The 21,152-nt window shown below is 39.5% G+C and overlaps 2 protein-coding genes and 1 pseudogene across 4 annotated transcripts in view; 1 reads left to right on the top strand and 2 right to left on the bottom strand.

Annotated features, from left to right (window-relative positions):
- Positions 1 to 7,525, bottom strand: part of DDX50 (DExD-box helicase 50) — a 32,705-nt gene extending 25,180 nt beyond the window's left edge. The window contains exons 1-4 of one of the 3 annotated variants that reach the window (XM_089897580.1): positions 7,350 to 7,525; positions 3,618 to 3,914; positions 1,011 to 1,086; positions 344 to 522 (exon numbers count right to left, since the gene is read on the bottom strand). In XM_089897580.1, coding sequence (XP_089753706.1) covers positions 344 to 522; positions 1,011 to 1,086; positions 3,618 to 3,914; positions 7,350 to 7,439 — 642 coding nt within the window. In that variant the 5' untranslated portion in view covers positions 7,440 to 7,525. Of the gene's footprint in view, positions 1 to 343; positions 523 to 1,010; positions 1,087 to 3,617; positions 3,915 to 4,300; positions 4,418 to 7,349 lie in introns of those variants that run through there. The other 2 variants (XM_089897579.1, XM_089897581.1) reach the window with 2 other exon arrangements.
- Positions 7,526 to 7,700: 175 nt separating this feature from the next.
- Positions 7,701 to 9,735, top strand: LOC149747235 (deoxyuridine 5'-triphosphate nucleotidohydrolase, mitochondrial pseudogene; annotated as a pseudogene).
- A 4,830-nt stretch (positions 9,736 to 14,565) lies between these two features.
- STOX1 (storkhead box 1) overlaps positions 14,566 to 21,152 on the bottom strand; it is a 51,587-nt gene continuing 45,000 nt past the window's right edge. The window contains exons 3-4 of the mRNA XM_022590737.3: positions 17,753 to 20,114; positions 14,566 to 15,166 (exon numbers count right to left, since the gene is read on the bottom strand). Of these exons, the coding sequence (XP_022446445.1) occupies positions 15,019 to 15,166; positions 17,753 to 20,114 (2,510 nt within the window). The 3' untranslated portion in view covers positions 14,566 to 15,018. The remainder of the gene's footprint in view (positions 15,167 to 17,752; positions 20,115 to 21,152) is intronic.

Genomic DNA, 21,152 nt, shown 5'->3' with positions numbered 1-21,152 from the left:
AACTCACTTGAGTTTTACTTGAGATTTATCTTAAAAATCAAATTTTTGCTTTAGGACCCAAATTTTTACTTTATGCCCCAGGACTGACTAACTTTTCTATCTTTGGGGTACTTGAACTTAAGACCAGTATATTGTGGTTTGTTTGTTTGTTTTTTTGGTCACGCTGTGCAGCTTGCAGGATCTTAGTTCCCAGATTCAATCCCTGCTTGGAGATTGAACCCGGGCCACGGCAGTGAAAGCGCCGAGTCCTAACCACTGGACCACCAGGGCACTCCCAAGACCAGTATACTCTTTCTTTCTCTTTCCATTAATGTTTAAACCTTTTACTCCCTATAATGGTTACCTTTGGTGAGCGGCTTTTTTTAATTGTCTCTTGATTTCTTTGGAGTCTTTCAATCAAGGGGATGGCAAAAGAGAATGTCTTTCCTGTTCCTGTCCGCGCTTGAGCAATTAAATCTTTTCCTTCATATACAGGACCAAAAGTCTTAACTTGAATAGGAAAGAGATATGTTACCCCTCGACCTGTAAAATGAGATTTCATTGAAATATTTACTTAAGACCAGCAATAGGAAAAACTACATTTATTTGAAAATAACATTCCTGATTCATCAACATGTGCCTAAAGATACATCACCTAACAACATTTACAGTTATTCCTACCCCAAAGAGGAATTATTTAAAAATTGGTCTGAGGGACTTCCCTGGTGGCACAGTGGTTAAGAATCTGCCTGCCAATGCAGGGGACACGGGTTCGAGCCCTGGTCCAGGAAGACCCCACATGCCGCGGAGCAACTAAGCCCATGAGCCACAACTACTGAGCCTGAGCTCTAGAGCCCATGAGCTACAACTACTGAATCCTGCGCGCCTAGAGCCTGTGCTCCGCAACAAGAGAAGCCACCGCAATGAGAAGCCTGCTCACCGCACTAGAGAAAGCCGGAGTGTAGCAATGAAGACCCAACGCAGACAAAAATAAATAAATAAAATAAATTTAAAAAAAAAATTCATTGTACCTTTCAGAAGCTTTATAGTCTCTTCAGAAATAGGGAAATTGGAGAAGGCTCCTTCTTTCTGTTCACGTGTTAGGGTCTGTCAAAATGAAATCGAAGACCTAACTGATATAGTTCATATCCGACCAGGTATTTAGAATCTTTCACTCATTTACTGCTTTTAGCTCTACTAAATGAACTAACAAACCAACTTTAGTTAGTATTTGCAAAAACTGTATAGATTAACTTACAAGATAAATTAGTGGGAAATTCTTTTAATTTCAAAACTATCTCTTTAAATAACAAGCTTAATACACTTTCCCATAATACATTTAAAAATGATTAATTCACACATAAAACTCTTTAGAAATACATTTACTACATAGATCAAAATATAATTCCACTTGGCTGAAGATATTATGAAAGAGGTATTCAATAATCTAAATCATATTCACAGATATAGATAATATTAATTACGAAGATTAACACAAGCCTATAAAACCGCCCCAAAAGAAGCTAAGCAATGAGGAAAGTAAATTGTTTCTAAAACTAAAAGTTAAATAAGTTGTTCTATGAATCTAAAAAGCATTTTTTATGTCATTAATACAAGGAAAAGTTCCTGTAAGCTTGAAAATTTCTCAAACATATATAGAGGTTAGCATGACATTGTCATTTAACATCTATTGAAAACTTTGTGTACTAGTCAATGCATATATAGAACAAAGACAATACATCTACTTAAAAACTTTATTACTGGTTGTTTAAAGAAGGTAGTTCCAAAACCACACACCATAACAAGTTACAAACTAAGACCAGATAAAAGACATAACATCAAATTCAAATTTAATCCATTTAAGCAAACCTCAATGTTATCTTTTTAAGATTAAAGGAAAAAAATTTGATTAGAGAAGTACACATTTTCATTGCAGAAATTTTAGAAACCATATTAAAAGAAAGAAATTGTAAAATTATCTACAATCCAATCAGCTAAAGACACATTTGAAACACACTCCTCTATGCACATATACATTTTTAAATGAAATAAAATCATATGTATATACTACTTTGTAATCATTTTTTTCATTTAACAAGATAGACTGAATACCTTTCTAACATATCTATGCCCTTTAAGATCAATGCATTCTATTACATAGGTATAGCATATTTTATCAAACCAATTGCCTACTATCAGACATTTAGGATGTTTAAATTTTTCGCTGTTACCAACATCACTGTGATAAGATACTGATTCATACATCTCTGTACACCTCGTGATAATCTCCTTAGGAGGATAAATTCCTAGAAGTAGAACTCCTGAACCCTAACATAATCTAAAAATAATAAAACAGTTAAGCTTATTACAATACAGAGCACTATAGCAGGCAAAATCCCAACAGAGCAAGAAGTACACTCTGCTGCTCAGCAATACAGATTTGTAGGGCCTTATTTAGAACAACTCTCTAACATATATGCTTCCTGACAAATAGCAAACTCACAAATAAAAAAACACCATATTGTAAAGCAAGGAGTCAACATTTTTTCTCAAAGCTCCCCAAAGATTACACATTAAATTAAGCTCAAATGTATTTAAATTAACAGCAACTATCAGATTTTTTAAATGTAAAGATTATTAAATACCAAGAGTTATTAAGAATATTAAAGTTCTTTTTTGTTTAAGAGCTGAGTAATTTAATGACAATTTGTAATGCCCAGATAAACCTATGAACTCTGATAGAGGAAAAGTGCAAAAACAGGGCTTCCCTGGTGGCGCAGTGGTTGAAAGTCCGCCTGCCGATGCAGGGGACACGGGTTCGTGCCCCGGTCCAGGAAGATCCCACATGCTGCGGAGCAGCTAGGCCCGTGAGCCATGGCCACTGAGCCTGCGCGTCCGGAGCCTGTGCTCTGCAACAGGAGAGGCCACAGCAGTGAGAGGCCCGCGTACCGGAAAAAAAAAAAAAAAGTGCAAGAACAAATTGAGTAAATTCTGTGGAAGAATATACCTACTCTAACAGATACTGGCAAAAGTAATGAGTCCAGGAATGAAGATTCTATACTAAGCATGTTTTCTATACATCCCAAAAAATTAATATCCAGGAGAACAAATTTCTTCAGATCATTTTCATATGTTTCATTTCTGTTTTAAAAAAGCAAACAGCTTTGAGTTACAGTAAGACCTAAAAATCATTGAAAGTTGCTATTGTTACAGAAGCACAAGAAACAGAAGGCAAAATATACAAAGTCAAGAGGCCTTTATGTACCCCGTTTCAGAAAGTCAGAACTTAATTCATGAGTAATGATGAGGGCTGAAATAACCGTAAGAAATGCAAGTAGGTGACCATCAATAAGCAATTTGGAAAATCTATTTAGGAACCCAAATGTACAGGAAAGGTTTAAACTTGACCAAGTCCCCCCGGCACCAATCTCTTCACCAAGAAAAAGGCAATATAATGAAAGAAACAAGAGACAAAGGGGAAAAGGCTCAGGTTTCAGCTGTATAGACTCCCCAGTCCAACTGAGAGTATTGGACACTAAGCAGGAAACACTGTAGAATCAATTCTAATTAGTCTTAAAGAATCAAATTATCCTGTATTTCAAGGATAATGTCAAATGCAAAACAAAAAGTATCCATACCTCTTCTAGTTTATTTTCACTTGATTTATGAGTAGAACTATCTAAGGATGACACTCGCTTTGATTTTTTTTCATATTCATCAATATCTCCATTTGACAGATCTTTTCTTCTTGACTTATGAGATTTAGAAAATTCATCTGAAAGTCTATTACATCCTTCCTCAGTGTCACCATTTAGTTTCTCTTTCATTTTAGTTTTTTTGGGTTTGGGAGCATCCAGGTCATCTGCAACACCATTTTCTCTTGTTTCTGATTTCTCATCTGAGTCATAATGGTGCCTTGACTTCCTTCTATCACTCTGTGGAAAAACAAAGAAGCAGTGACAAGAGGGTGACAAGAGGGTCACAAGGTTTGCTTTGCTTTTAAGACTCTAGAGGAGTTAGAGTATGACTCCCCCAACCAGCAAAGCTCAATCTACAGTAATCTTGAAAAGGTACCTGGTAGAAATCCAGACTGGTTGCTAATGCCAAGCCTAAGCTTTACCTATTTCTTTCTTTCTCAGCCCAAATCTTGCACTCTTAAGACCTGGCCTCTAGTCCCTCTTTAATCCCATTATAACATTTAAGGGAAACTGAAATAGCTTCTTTTCAGTAAAAGAATGAGAACTCAAGATTTATAAATTAAAAAACAAGCAAAAACTTCTAATATCTCCAAGAAAAAAATTAATATTTACTGAGTACCTACCCAGCATTGTGTAATATGTTTTCAGCTTATCTTGTTTAAATCTTCATAACAACCCTATAAGGGAAGTACAGGTCCATAATCCCTTATCCGAAATTCCAATATCCATAAAGTTCTGAAAACCGAAAGTTTTTTTGTAATTTATTTGGAGACAAAACCTTACCTGACCTGAACTCATTTTGTGGCAAAATTTGACTTCAACTAATGTGAGACTATCTGTAATCTTTATTTATTCCACTTAGTATGAATATTCACATTTAATATTAAGGTGTTTGATTATAGGTTCGGGGCCCCAAACCCTACTAGGGTATTACCCTTTTAAAAACCCCAGAATTTTGAATTCGACAACATATCTAGCCCCAAGGATTTTGGATAAGGGATAGCAAACCTGTATCACCTTTGCCGTTTTACAGATGAGGAAACAAGTTCTTAGAGATAAGTAACTTGCCAAAGACCCACATACGGGATTTCTTGCAAGTGAAAGTGCTAGAAATCAAGCCCTGTTTGACTTGAAAACCCATGCTCTTTTCACATCATGCTTCCTCCCTGAACTTTGATAAACAGGTTAAAGAAAAGCCCAATTGTTATACTCCTATGGAAGGATAACTATATTAGTAATCCCAGAAAATTTTTTAGTTTTACAAATTTAGTTAATAGAACTTAAAAAAGGGGGGAGGGGGTGCAACTTTAGTTTTGAAATGCCAACTTTTGTTTTAATATTTGCAGACAGCAAGAAATGATTTGGAAATTTAGCACTCCAAAATTACTTGGTCAAATGTTCAAAATAAATTAGATGGAAATGTTCAAAATAAATTAGATGGTAGTGACTAGTCTTGGTAAAAACAACCAGCACCAAAATTTTCACCATGATTTACACAGTTTCTACAGAATACTTTCACATACAATTTTCTCATTCATGAAATAAGAGTTGCTATGAAAACTGAATATTTGAAAATGCTTTGTAAACATCAGAGTTTTACATTAATATAAGTTATAGAGTTATATGTTACATCATTTGATCCTTAGTTAACTGAACTATCCCACATCTCCCCAAACCAATAGATTCTTCTATAGAAAAACAAGATTATTTATAGAGCAAGCCTCAGGGTTTGAATTGCTCCTGGGCCTGCACTTCAGGGAGATGAAGCAAGATAAAATGAGACCTCTAGGTTCAAGCCCAGCAATACCCAAGGTGATGAAATACATTGTTCCACATCAGATCCACAGTGCTCGACACTCTCCATCTTCTTGGCTTCCACAACACACTACATTCCCTCCTTACCCTGTTACCTCTGTCTTCTTCAATGTCTCCTCTCCCTTCTCCTTCTGTGGGTGCTCTTTAAGTCTCTGTTCTCTATGTACACTTTCATACCATTTTCATGGCTTCAACATACACTTCCAGGCTTCCTTCCTAACCTGCACTCCAGTTCTGAGAACCTAAGGCCCAGCTCCATATCTTAACACATCCAAAACCAGTTACCTTCATCTGGATGCCAGACCACTATTTGAATGTCTATTTCTATTAGTTGGTACTCCAATCTGTTTCCAAATCTTTAGTTATCTTTCATAATTAAAGGAAAATCAACAAGTACCTCTGGAGAAACTACAACGTGAAAGCCACTAATTCACAAGGATATAGTGAAATGCAAGCATGGACAAAGATATGGTCATTTCCCTCAAGGATCTTTGGGAAATACTTGGGAAAGATATACTCAGGAAGAATGAGCTAACTTTACAAGGAAGGGCATAATAAATGCCAATCAAATGATAAAGATAGCACTCGAACAAGACTTCAAGGGGGAATGAGATTACTGTATGTGTACACTGGAGTGGTTACAAAAGACATAAACTAAACCTTGACAGATGGATAGGATATGGATGCAGAAGAAGGGACAAGTATTTTAGAATGAGCAAAAATTAAAATAACTGCTTGGTGATTCCACTTACATGAGTTATCTTCAGCAGTCAAATTCATAGAGACAGAAAGGAGAATGGTAGTTGCCAGGGGCTGGGGAGAGAGGGCAACTGAGGAGTTGGTGTTTAATGGGCACAGAGCTTCAGTCTGGGAGAATGAAAAGTTCTGGAGTTGAATGAATATGATGTCTGCAGACCAATGTGAGTGTACTTAATGCTACAAAAATGTATACTTTAAAATGGTTAAAATGGTAAATTTTATAGTATGTGTATTTTACCACAATAAAAAATAATAACTGCTTGGCTAGAATGGCAAGTTTACCTTGGTGATAAGGTCAGAAGGGTAGGTTCTGCTCTCTGGGACTACAGAGAATATTTTCATTCTTTTGTCAAATGTCAGCCTTCAAACACTGCTTCCTTACCCTCCAAGCTCTGTTTTCTTTTCCCTCTCTTTCTTCTTTTGAGGGATGGGGCAGGAAGTCTCTACAACTCTTCTAACAGGTTCCTTGAGGGCAAGGACCTTCCTGGTGCCCAGCAAAGAGTCTGGCATAAATTAGGCTCCATAAACATTTGTGAATTGAATGAAAATACTAACATAAAAGGCTATTACTAATACAACCCACGCGATCTCCATCACAGCCAAATCCTGGCAATTTTGGCTGTGACACTTTTCCTCAATCCTCTACTGACGCGTTATCGAGGTCTGTAAATCTAAGATCGCTTTCCCCAAGATTCTCGCATACAGGACAGAATGACGGAGAAGTTACACATATTCAAGGCAATCGTTTTTCTTAATCATCTTCTAAGACGGCCAACGAGAACCAAATGACAGGCCTCGCTGCTTAAGAAGAGGACAGAAAGAACAGATTCCGCGATGAGAACTTGAGTCTGCCCATCTCGCAGGCGCCGACAGGAAGGACGGGGACCACGAGAGGCCGGGCCCAAGCCCAGTGCTGCCCTTCTCCAGGTTAGGGGTGTGGAGGTAGTAGTGGTCCCGGAGCGACCTCCCAGGGACGAGGGTGGCGCGAGGAGAGGCCCTCGGATGCTCCGGCCCGGTTGTGACAGGCCATCAGGTAGACTCCCCTCCCCGCCCAAACCGGCGCAGCCCAAAAGGAGGCGCGGCCCACCCTCAGCGCACCTTTTGCCTCTCCTTCCTCTGGCTCTCGGTCTCCTCCAAAGGTGCCTCCAGCTCCATAATGTCCCCCCAGAGGAGTTTCCCAGGCATCATTCGCCGCCACTGCTGCCGCCGCCTCCCTCTGGGCACGCCGGCCACAACTACCTACGGGTAGCGACGGGGCGAAAGGAAGCGGGGGCAGGGCAGCCTCCCGGCCAGGGCCTGCGTCACTTCCGAGACACGCACCGCACGGCGGGGGAAAATAATCCCGGATACTCTCCGTTTAAACTCTCTCCTTGCGACTCAGTCTCCCAGCCAATGAATGCGAGGAGTCTCGATTGGCTCACCGTTCTTCTGAAATGATTGGCTTCTAGAGTAAAACCCTGACCAATCTCCATAAAGGAGGCGCGAACTGATTAGCATAAAATGTTCGGATTTGTTTTCTCCCTCTCCCTCTCCCCCTCCCCCACTCCGAACATTTCTCTTTGCCACAGCGGAGATGCTTCGGGGCTTCCCAGCATTCACTGCTGGGGCTAGGAAGCCCCTCAACGGCGGCGGACAGCGGCCGCGCGTGTGGCGGTCTGGCAGGAGAACCCGCCCGTGGAGGGCGGGGGGGAGCGGGCGGGGCGATGGGAGCGCCACGCGCCGCGTCGCCTTTCGACGCCGGAAGCTGCGGGCCTCGGCCCCGCCCGTTGCGGGGTGAGGCGTTAACGTCTAACAGCTTCGCCCGAGGCCAGCGGCCCTGAGTTGGTGGGAAAGGGTGTCTTGGTGTCTGGAGTGGGCTAGATGGGCTTGAGGTGAAGACTAGGCCCGGACAGCCTTCCCTCAAGTCTTAGGTTTTAGTCATGAAGTTGGTCCTTAGTTTAGTTTAGGGCCTTCCCACCCATTTGACGTTAGAGGAAACTAACCCCTAAAAGAGGGATTTACTTGTCTGAAGTCACACAGTTTGTGGCACACAGGACTAGAAAACTCAACTCCTGAATCCGAGATCAATGCTTTCCCTGCCACACCAACCTTAAAGCTTTGGGCTTACCAAAGCGTTTGGGGGGAAGATGCTCCTATGAAACATAGAATGAATGACGTTAGGAAAACCTGGAGAAACCTAGAGAAAAAACAAGCCTAAATGTCTTTGACAGATTATGTATTTGCAGTGGATAAAAGGATATTAGTTATGGGAATTAACTGGCCCTGAATTACAGCCTTGAACAAAACTGGAAACCTTTTGATAATACAAAGGACTAACTCCTGAGAATGTACCTTTCTTTTCTTACATCAATGGTGCTAGCTGGGGTGCGCTGCGCTCATCCTTACGTCTCTTGTTCTGCCTGCTCCCTTTGTGCTCCCATTCTGCCCTGCCATGCCCTGCTCTCAAGAGGCACAAGTCATCTCCCCCAGCAAATGGGCCCGGCCTGCGGAGGAGGGCAGCATGAGGCTCCGCTTTTCCGGCTTTCGGAGCACGCCACCGCTCCGACCAAGGGGTCCGAGCGCGCCGCGGGCTATGTATGACCTATACAGTGCCTGTGATTACACAGTACCACCTATGGAGAAAGCTCTTGTGAAAACAGACATTCAGATAGCTCTTCCTAATGGGTGCTATGGGAGAGTAGCTCCACGTTCTGGCTTGGCTGCAAAACACTTCATAGATGTAGAAGCTGGTGTCATAGATGAAGATTATAGAGGAAATGTTGGTGTTGTACTGTTTAATTTTGGCAAAGAAAAGTTCGATGTCGAGAAGGGTGATCGAATTGCACGGCTCATTTGTGAACGGATATTTTACCCAGAAATAGAGGAAGTTCAAGTTTTAGATAACACTGAAAGGGGTTCAGGAGGTTTTGGTTCCACTGGAAATAATTAAAATTTATGCCAAGAACAGAAAATGAGAAAATATACTTTTTCCTTGAAAATAAAGACTTTGCTTAAAGTGAAAACAAAAAAAGGTGCTAGCTGATTGGCTTTCATTTCAGAGCCATTTCCTTTTAACTCTTCATGATCTCTTCAACCTACTCTCGAGAACAAGAAAGCAAATTGCAGTGTAGAAGCAGGGGCACTTCACAAACCACTTGACAATGTCTAGCACACCAGCCTTGTAACCTGAGCATCAAACTTATGTCTTAGCAAAATTTCAGATTGCTACAAGTCCTGGAGTTTGGGGATTGGTCCTAAATAGCTGAAACCACAAATGATAAATCTGTGATTGCTACAGGCCTCCTGCATTAAGTGTGGATTGGCCTGAAGTCAGGGGCTATATGTTTGTCTAAACGTTACCTTATGGATTCAATACTGTGAACAAATGGAGTGTTCAGGTGTTGATGGTGAAAAAATGCATCTCTCTCCCTAGATTATGGGAATAGCTATGCATCTCTAGATTGGTCTTTTCTAAAACCTTTTTGTCCCACTCTCTCACACCCACTCTCAATTCTACCACTGTGAAGTCTTTGTAGCCCTACAACAGGGTATGATGTGCATGGAAGCAGGAGTGGGTGTGGCTAAGAATCTCACAGGTATAAAATTGGGATAATAATAGGAATAGATGTTAGTATGTTGTGGTTGAAAATCAAACACAGATGAAGTTTTAGCTCCTCAAGACTATTTTTGGCATTCATTTTTATGTCAAAGGTCATACAGCAGGTCTGAAAAAGGAAAGGACTAGACTGTTGGAGACGCTCTAGGCAAGAGACTAATAAGTATACTAGTGTTTTTTAAATGACCTTCTGTGATTTGGGACACTCTAAAAACCCTACCTTTCTGAGCACCGAACTCATGTAAACAAAACTGGCTGCTATGTCAGGTGGAAAGGGCAACTGTGTGTAAATTAAACCTAGTCATAAGTAACTTGACCAAACTGTGGCTTAGCTGAAAAAATTGGGGTACCACTACATATGTGTTCTCAGTGGGCATCAACTAGAAAACTTGGGAATGGTGGAATAATTCTTTTTTTCATATTTGGTCCCTATAAGTCTCAAGAGATTTATACTGATGATGAAAAATTGATTGGGGGGGGGGTGGCCTTCCCTGGTGGCGCAGTGGTTAAGAATCCACCTGCCAATGCAGGGGACATGGGTTTGAGCCCTGGTCCGGGAAGACCCCACATGCCTCGGAGCAACTAAGCCCATGCGCCACAACTAGAGCCCGTGAGCCACAACTACTGAAGCCTGTGTGCCTAAAGGCCATGCTCCGCAATGAGAAGCCCGCGCACCGCAACGAAGAGTAGCCCCCGTTCGATGCAACTAGAGAAAGCCCGTGCGCAGCAACGAAGACCAAACGCAGCCAAAAATAATAAATAAATAAATTTATTTAAAAAAATTTATGGGAGGAACCTGAAGGGGTAGCATGAATAATTAAAATATACAAGTAACTCAAAATGTAATCTTATTAGAACATCTTTGTTTTCCAAATATCTTGCCAGAGCCACTGATATAATTTCTTTCTCAAAATTTGACAGTTGGGGTGCCTCATCTGATGGTCTGTTGCAACATTCTATAAAGATTTCCCTTGCCTTTCACTTTGGCTCATTAAACCCTATAAAAACAAGATGACTTTTTTTTTTTAAGATGACTTTTTATAAACTTGCCTCGCTCTGGTCATTCTCAAACCTAGAGGGCTAGATTTTAATTTTTATTCCATAGAGAGTAGAAGGTAAAAAGAACCATCATTTTGCATCTGCATGTCAATCTTATGTGACAAGAGGAATTGAACCATCATTTTTAAATAACAGAACCATCATGTTATGAGATGGAAATAGTTTAAGGCTCAGCTATAAATCGATCAAGAGATACTGGGGGCAGAGAGTGAGGAGAGCACTAAGAAGTAAGAAGAAAATGAAAGAGAGACCAGGAACGATGTTTCTGCCATGGCTAGCCACATGACCTTGGCCAACTAAACTCGAAAACCTGTGTTTTTGTTAGTAAAGTGGGGGGCAAAAATGCCTTTCCTACTGATAGTTCAGGGAAACTGGGGGCATCCCCTGATATAACAGTACAGCAGAGATGATGTACAGAGGTACTTACATTTCTACTTTTAGCTCCAGGTTTTGACAGTGTTGGCAAGGAGACAGCTTTGAACATATTTAGCATATGTATACTGATGTATGTATCTAGCTCCTAATTCAAATTATTTGGGAAAGCTTTTTAAATAGAGGGAGGAGGTCTGTTTTTCTAATCAATTACTTTGATGCTTTTCAATCAAGTGGTGGAAGGGAACAGTCACATCAGTTACTCCAGAAGAGGGCACCATTCCCCAAGAAATAGGACCTGCTCAACTGCTAAAAATGGAACATGTGTCTAAGACTTCAACTGAGAGAAAGATCTGTAGAGGCCAGAAAGATAGTCATGAGTTTGTTTTTGATATATCCCCTCACCATTCTTGTTTCGTGACTCTCATGCCTCTCTTCCACACTCCCTTTGGGCACTAGTCTGTCTTCCCCATTCCTTAAAAGCCTTCTCAGGTAGCTGTAGGATGGGTTCTCAAAATACAGTTGATCCCAAATTTTTTCACTGCTATGGCTCTTTCTTCTGTTTTTTCCTCATGGCTCTGACACTTTGAAACATTCTGTCTGCTAAATTGCATTTAATAATAATTGACTCATGATCATTCTTCTAATATATGAATAAGATACAAATGAAGCTTAACAATGTCACACCAGCATGTGATAGAGTTGCATTACTGAGCAGGTGTAATTTCAGTCATTGGCAAAGAAACTGATGTTTTAGTAGCAAGGAGTTAAGCAAAGGGAATGTACAATTTCCATTAGGATTTTTGAAATATTGAAAATAGTTTGCAGAAGCCAGCTATTCTAAGGATTCCTAGGGGTCTGATATCCCAGATGAAAGAGGATGAACATGATCTCACATTATATGAGTAGCCACAATCAGCCCATGCTTTGCATACTTTATCCTATTTATAGCATGAGGTATGAACTGAAAACTTGTTAGCCAAAAGCATAATACCTCCCCCAGGCATATCTGGATTTTGATTAACAATACTTTTCTATAATCTTAACCTAAAGGACTCTCTAAATGGAGGAATTCCAGACAACCTGGCAAAAACAGGTTACCTGTATAGTAGGCCATGTATTAGACAAGTTTTGTGAATCAATATATAAAAATATACACACATATGTTTGTAACAATAATAGGTGCCTCCTGCATTGGACACTTTCAATAGATTATCCTCAAATCTTACGACAATCCTATAAAGTAGATATCCTTCACAGATGAAAAAAATGAATAGAGAAGTTTGGTAACTTTCTCCATCACACAGCTACCAAGGATTGGAATTGGGATTTAAACTTATCTGACTCTGAAGCTCAGGTCACCATGCTGTTTCAAGAGAACAGTTTTCTCTTAGCAAACAGGCTGCAATGGGAAAGAGAATAAGTAAAATTTCCACACACAAAAATAGTGGGAAAAATTCAAGTCACCCATTGTAGAGAATAATCTCCCAAACAACAATTTAATAACATGCACGCTCATCTTTAATACCTGTGGTCATATGTTGTGTTTTGTAGAAGGGAGGTTTATTGGTTTCATAATAGGCTTCATTTAATACATTTAGAGAGTGTCATAATGCACCTGGTGGCAAGATTAGATGGATTTCACTGGTCCCTTGAGGTGGATAGAGTCACAAAAGACTTTGGATTCCTTACTCTATTAAGAAAATTGTCCAGGTCCAAGATCAAAGATAGAAGAGTTGCTGGTACTCATTTTTCCAAGGATTGGTAGGGATAGGTGCAGAAATGAGGAACTGGAAGCAACTTGGGAATCTTGAGTGAGTTCAGTACTTCACAGGATCCTCAATGAATCTTTTTTTTTCCTTTTTTTTAATTGGATATATTTGACATATAACCTTCACTGAGTTTTATAAGCACAGAACCTTACAGTTGGGAGGAATCTTCAAAATCATCTAGCTCAGTCATCCTTTTAAGAAAAGTACTGGAAATACCTCTGCAACACACCGGTCAAGGGATCACCAAGCCTCTGCTTGAATGTCCTAAACAGCAGGAAGTTCATCTGTTTACAAAGCCGCCTATTTCATCTTCAGATAGTTTTGTCTAATAGGAAGTTCTTCATATTGAGCTGAAATTTCTCTCTCCTAACTTCCACTCACTGATACTGATTCCAAGCTGTAAGACCCCCCCCTAAACCAATGCCTCCCCCACAAGGCTTTTCTATCCAGATTACCCTTCTTGGTGCTTTGCCCCCTGTAACCACAGGTGATCTTGGAATGCCACGGTAGGTTGGTCAGAGCCACTGAAAACCAACAGTCAGAAATGAGTGGTGCAACCACAATGAAACAGAGCAGCGCATCTGATCTCCCCTCCTCTGCACTCCCACAGGGCCTGGAGTCAGCTCTCCACACTGCTGAGCTTCATTCTGGCCTTCACTGTTATCTGGATGGTGAGAGCTGGAAAGAGGCACTCTCTCTCTATTCAATCATCCTTGAGCTCTAAGGCTTTGATAATCCTTAGAAACCTCTTAGTAGAAACATCCCCTCAACCAGAAATCAGCATTAGCATCTACCCGACATGCTGAAACCACTCGTGACTGTTCCATGTTCCCCAAACCCAAGAGAACTGACCATTCCACTACTTGGTCTGAAAAGTCCTGCCGGAAAAAATTCTGGCAAGGCTACGGAGGTCTTATCGCGAACAGAAATGGATCAAATGTAGAAAAATTGTCTATCAGCCATCTTGCATCTTCCCTCTAAATCTCTGATTCAGAACCTCCCTTTCACTCACAGCCGTCCTGCAACCCATTCTGCTTCCCTTCTATCTCCACCATCTGAGAACATCCTGACTTCTCAAAGCCATTTTGTAGAGACAGCCTCAAACGTGGGGAGGAACCAAACAGTTGAGCCATATGTCTACTGCCATGGGTATTTTGGACATTGTCAGTCAATCATAGTGTGGAGACATTTGTTCATGTTCCAGCTGTTCACAAAGGATATCCTTGGCAGCAATGACTGGATAGAAGGAATTCTTGTTGCACCCAACACATCTATATAAATTCTTTCTGATTATAAAAGACTTAAGTTGCAAACAACGTATCTATGCAACCCTAACACACTATTTTCTGGGGTTCTGTGTTGAAATCTGGTGAGATCCACTTACCGTAAGAACTTGGTATTGATGTGGGTACAAAAATTCACTACTAGGTAGTAAGTTAGCTTCCTATGTATTTGAGAAACTAATGAATGTCCGTCTGATGATTCAAGTTAAATTACATTTAATTGGAAGAAGACCAATGATTCCATGTTTTTTATTGTAAACTATATATTCCCAATAAATTTATAGTAAAATAAGCTTTAAAAAAGCCAATGTCAAAAAAGGAAAAAAAACCAGTAACTACAACAAAATATGTAATGAGGTTAATAACATATATGCTTGGCCTTAGAGAATTCTTACAAACTCAGTTGATTAAAACATTCTATATTAATGCTGTACATTTTTACAAAAAAAAAAAGTTTCCAAAAGAAAAATAAGAATTAAACATTTATGGGACTTCCCTGGAGGTCCAGTGGTTAAGACTTCACCTTACAATGCAGGGGGCATGGGTTAGATCTCTGTTCAAGGAGCTAAGATCCCACATGCCTCAAGGCCAAAAAACCAAAACATGCAACAGAAGCAATGTTGTAACAAATTCAATAAAACACTTTAAAAATGGTCCACATTGAAAAAAAAATCTTAAAAAAAGAATTAAACATTTATGACTGGAGTTAGTTGTAGTAAGGAACTGGACGTGGGTGTTTGACTGCTCTTTGTGCCTCCAAAATTCTGCAGAAAATTCTGTCTTCTTTTTAGTCCATCCAAAATGACTGAGTTATTAGATGCCAGACTCTGTGTCCTAAAGATATTAAAAATAACAGAATTATTGCCTTCAAAAGGGCCTGGATTTCTAACCAAGGCAAAATACCTTCATTTGTTACTTTGAAGGAGTACATTTACTAACAGGAACTAACTTATCAAATAAGTTAACCTTTAAAAATCTAAAGTGCTCTTTACATTTTAAAGGATTCCCAATGGCAACTCAATTATTTGACAGCTGCTTTCTAAGAAGTTCATATTCTCTGAACATCTGTTCTCGATCCAATATCAAGTATATTCTAGGCAGAAACAATATGCTCCATGAAAAACTCTTCTATACAACTAAAATGACCAATATCTTCTTGTATAATTTGTTTCTTTTTTGAGTAAGCATATGGAAAGGAAAAGCCAACTGTAATATTTTTCATATTGACTAGCGTTCCTTTCCTAGGAGCTGTAAGCGATGTTAGTCCCTTATCCAACACATCTGCCTTGCTTCAGCCAACTCACATTACTGGTTGGGCATTTTGTTTTTGACATTCCCCTTCTCCCACCTTGCCTCCTCTCCCTCACCTATCCATTACATCAAGAGATGTCTCAAAAATGTGTCCTCCATAAATCTTTCCCACACAGCCCATCACTCTTCATAACTGCCAAAGAGATGTGGAATTAAGAGTTTATGCTTTGTTGTTGAGTTCAATTTGTTTATTGTTTGTTGGTCTCCTCAACTAAACTAAGCTAAATTGTAAGCTTCCTATAGGTAGCAACAACATCTTGTTCCTCTCTGTCTCCCTAATCCTAATCCAATTATGGCACATAGTTGATGTCCAAATGTTATCTCCCCTCTCTTTTCCTATAAATGTCTTTAATGATTATAGTTATAAATCTTTCAAGAAAACCATATTATAAGCAATTTTTAAAAATTAAATTTCTCAAGATTTCTCAAATTTAAATTCTCAATTCATGTCAATTTCATGTTTTGGGTTTGTTTTTGGTTTTATTTTTGTTTTTGCCAGAGAGGAAAAAAAGGGAACCCATGGCTTATTGGTTTACACTGTTGTTTACCTCAAAGACAACATGTTTTGATACTTCAATGACTTAATATGAATTAAACTATTGTTTCAGGCAAAAAAATCTTGTTCCCCAATAAAGTAGATGTGTTTAAAAAAATGCAAACTTCCAGGAATTTAGCCTAAGTTATAAATAATTAGGAATGTCCACAAACATTTAGTAATAACAATTCACTGCAGATTGATTTATTATAGCAAAAAACTGGGAATAATCTAAATGTCAAAGGAAGGAAAATAATGGTTATGTAAAGAACAGGGTCCACATAATGGAATACTAAGCAGCCATTTCAAAAAATGAGGGACTTCCCTGGCGGTCCAGTGGTTAAGACTCCATGCTTCCACTGCAGGGGGCACGGGTTCGATCCCTGGTCAGGGAACTAAGATCCCACATGCATGCTGCATGGCACAGCAAAAAAAAAAAAACAATGAGCTGGAGGGAATTCCCTGGTGGTCCAGTGGTTAGGACTCTTGAGCTTTCACTGCTGAGGACCCAGGTTCAATACCCGGTCGGGGAACAAAGATCCTGCAAGCTGCACAGCGCAGTGCCACCCCAAAAAGCAGGATATATATGTACTGATTGCAGGATATCCATGATAAATTAGGTGAAAAAGAAAGCCACAGCTCTGTATGCTCTGTTGTTAGAAAATAATTATATTTATAAATGCAAGGGAAAAAGTCTGAAAGAATATACGCCAAACTGTTAACAATATTTAGGTCACCTCTACGGAATAGGAATGGAAAAGGCTAGGGAATGGAGACTACCAGTTTTACTTTTTACATTTCTATATTACTGTTTAAAAAAGAGGTACACAATAATTTTATATAATAAAAAAACTAATGAAGATATATGCCAAATTTTAAGATGACTTTTTAGAAAACTATTTAATAACATGGGGGAATGTTCATTATATTCTATTGAAAAAAGCAACATGCAAAATAGTAACTACAGTATGAGCTCAACAGACAAAATATATAGATTCAATATGTTCAGACCAAAGTATAAATACACCAAATATAAAAAGATTTTTAAAAATATCTAGATGGAAAAAAAAAAAAAAAAAAAAAAAAAAAAATCTAGATGGTAGGGTGATTATAGATGTTTTTAAAAAACTACTTTTCAGTACTTTAAATGTTCTATTATGACCAAATTACTTTTATATGCTGAACAATGTTATTTAAACAAACTGGCATGGAAAATATTAGTGGAAAGTAGCCACATCTCTATCTCAACCTGTGTAGAACCAGGAATATAAGTGAAAACTTTCCAACCTTCAGTTCAGGAAGTGCTTGGTTTATGGTAGTCCCTTCCTATTTTTAGAGATAATTCAAGATTTAGTAGTAGTGGAACAGTCAAATCTTGGTTCACGTTAAAAATGAACTCTATCCTATTATATAAGAGATTTCATTGTAACTTCATACAATTTATTCAGTAAAGGCTGGTAGACTCGTATCATTATAAAAAATTTATTCAGGAGTCTCCCACAAGGTAACTCAATATGCCCTTGATTTTAATAATTCCCGTGGGATAGTGGCCAATCACTTCTATGTGCACTTACCGTGGAGAATCTATTCCACTATCTCCTGCCATGCTCTGATTTTCTGTTCCTTCCAAGTGACTATGTTCAGGTTGGACGTCCTGAGCCAACACTGGCATATGCGAAGTGTTGAACAGTTCTAACTTGTGTGTGAACTGTTTTCTCATTTCCTGATTCTGAGCACTCTGACTCCAGGTGGCTGGTTTCTTTCCTGTGTCACCAACAGGGTCTTGTAGGGTTTCAGCCTCCGAAGCACTTTTCCTTGTGCTGTAGTAATCAAATATACTTCCATCAGCAGGTGCTGAGGCCTGTACACATTTAGCTACGCTGGGTTCCTTTTCATAGTCAAAACCAGACTGGATCCCTAAATTGAGGACACAGTCTTCAGCAGACAGATTAGGTTTTTGGCCTTCACCGGGATTAGTAAGCAACCCAGTGGGCTTGTAATGTTCATTTCCTTTAAGCACCAGAGGCTCAAACCTCTGTATGTTGCTATTGTACTCAGTCAGAGACCTTTCGGTCACCTTTCGTTTTCCTAAGTGATTCCACTTGTTTCCCCCTGGAAAGGAAACTTGAATGTGGCCAGGCAGCATTTGAATTAAGTCGTCGTTCTCAGAAAAGTCATCCTCATCTAGATACAATGAACTGCAGGCCCCATCCTCACCATCTGCTTCATTCTGATACAAGGCCTGGTCGTCATCAGAAAGTCCTTCGTTTTCTAGACTCACAGTCTCTGCTTCCTGGATAAACGCCTTTCTCATCAGAGTTCCCTCTGAGTCTCTGTCTTGTCTCTCAGGTTGTCTCAAATGGTTTGCACCAACTGGGTAATCCAAAAGACCAAGATTTTGGAACTGGTGTATTGTTTCATCAACTGATGTACGAGCAGAGGGTGCTTGGTCTAAAGAAGAGGAACCTTGTGATGGCAGGACATGCTGTGTTTCTTTCGTCTCTTCTAATGTGTCAAAATGAGAGTAGCTTTTCCTCGAGACTTCAGGGATTGTTGCCTCATTTTCTCCACCATACACATCACATCTCAACGTGCTTTCCCTGAAGGAACAGCATTTACTATCATTTTGCAAAACACCACACTGAGAGTAATTGAAGAGGTAATCTCTAAAGTCATCACTGATAGGTTTGACAGTAGAGTGATTCACATAAATGGATTCTGCTCTCAGTTTATCATTACATTGTTCACTGTATGACTGTTTGGCTTCACTCTCAAAGACTCTTGAGGAATCCAAAGACCTTGCCCTTTGGAAAGGCTTTCCCTTTGGTCCAATCTGACTGGGTTTCAGATCACCGATCTTCTGGATGTTGTGCTCTTTGGTTATTGGGCTCCTTCGGTGAGAGAAACCCTGGAAAGGATTACTGATTCGCTTTTTGTAAATCAAATGGGAACCTAGCACTGATGGATTCTCACCAAGTGGTTTCTGAAGTTCTACTTCATTTGGGCTTTCAATTCCGGGGGTGGGCTGTGTAGCAGGGAGCTTGGGGTGTTTCTCCAGCCTAATGCTTCCTGGCTGAGGCCCACTTCCCTGACTCCTGGCTTTGTCTCTATCTCTATGTGAATGGCCCCGCCTTCGAGGCTTTACAGACCGGCCCTGACTTTTCTTAACTCCCACTTTTGAAGGATACTTATGCCTGAGTGTCAGCATATAAGTGGAAGTGCCCTGGCTATTATATTTTTTCTGTTCTTCGTATTTTTGCATTATGACAGTATGTTTGATTAAGTTATCAACAGTTAAAATGGGATTAATTCGTTTGATTATCTCATGTTCAATGTCTCGAGGGATATTGTCCAAGTTATCTTCATCTCGGACGGGCCATTCTTCTGGTGGGAACTGGGCAGAGAAACTGCTGTGCTCTGTTCTGGACTTCTCCTTTCTGGATATACTGCGCCAGAAGAGGCTAAAGCCAAATTTCTTGGCTTTTTCTCTGTCTTTTGTGAATGGTAAAGGTTTGGCGCTGTCACAGACATGATTCTCCTCAGACACTGAAACTGTTCGATTCTGTACCAAAGGTTTGGATTCCCCAAGACCTTTCCGGCATTTTCTAGTCACTTCTGCAGCAGCTGGTGGTTCCTGTATATACTGAGTGCACACATCATGGAAACACCGGCAAGAATGACAATGGGATATGGGGGCCGCATTTTCTTTGGCTAGGTCTGCACAGCTTTCCACGTTCACCAGGTATGTAATGGAAGTTGGCATCCGGGGACTTTCATCTGATAGGACTCTCTTATTTTCTTGGGGGTTTGTATTTGTAATGAAGTAAGTCTGAGGAGTAACTATGAAGTATCCTTCTCCAGTGTGATAAATCTTCCTTTCTTTAATGAGAGTTCCCAGAGTGGTATAGAGAATATCTTGAGATGGAATTGCAATGCCTAAAACAAATAAGCACTTTACACTGATACGTTCTGAATAAGAAACATTTTAATGAGTGAAATCAGTAACTCAGAAATGACCACACATTTGCTTGATGAACCCAGAGCTAACTGTAACACAATTAATATATATAATTAAAATGTCAAAGAAGCATTAACAATAATCATAATTCAACTGAGTAACAAATATAATTTCGTCTACACGAAGACATATGGCTAGGTTACCGGTTAAGCAAAGAAAAAAATCTGTTCACTCAAACACAAACACCAAGTTATACAACCTCATTATAAATTTAAATTGTGACTAAGGAAAGCCTTCTTGAGAGCAAACATGGAAGTTTTTGAAAACCACTCTCATAGCTTAAAGCTCAGTAAGAATCTAAAGAAAAAATGAAAATCAGTCTGTGCTTGGGTGAGGGCAAACTACCTAACATCTGGATTATGGTGGTTTTTCAAACTGAGAAGGTAACAATTTTAAAAGAAATTCCCTTTCTGAACAGCAGAGTTCAAAATTATATTCATATTATGAAAACAATGTTAAAAATGTGAAAAAAATGTGTAACACAAAGAAAATACATCAATATGTTAATATTGGTTTCCTTTGAGTAGAGGTACTATAAGTGATTACTTTTCTATATTTTCTGGATTTCTCTACAATAAGCATATCTTATAATGGGAAAAATAAAAAAATACTCTTCTACATTCATGCACTGGGATATCATGCACCTATGAAAAGAATGAGAGATCGATATATGCTTATACGGAAAGATCTCAAAAACATGTCTTTAAGTTAAAAAAAGGAAAGGTGCAGAGAGAATGTATAGAATGATCCAACTTATTTAAAAAGGATACATATATTCAAATACAACTTATGAAAGTGTCCATGAAAAACTATAAACGACAGAAGATGTCACCTCTGGGAAGTAGCAATTTAAGAATAGGAGGCACGGCAGGGAGATCAGCTCGGTGCTTTGTGACCACCTGGAGGGGTGGGATAGGGAGGGTGGGAGGGAGGGAGACGCAAGAGGGAAGAGACAT

Source organism: Delphinapterus leucas, chromosome 16 (genome assembly GCF_059928025.1).
Source record: "Delphinapterus leucas isolate spDelLeu-1000000601 "Yukka" chromosome 16, BTC_Dleu_Yukka2, whole genome shotgun sequence".
Classification (NCBI taxonomy): Eukaryota; Metazoa; Chordata; class Mammalia; order Artiodactyla; family Monodontidae; genus Delphinapterus; species Delphinapterus leucas.
Note: the sequence above shows the minus strand (reverse complement) of the source record. Positions and strands in the feature narration are given on the sequence as shown.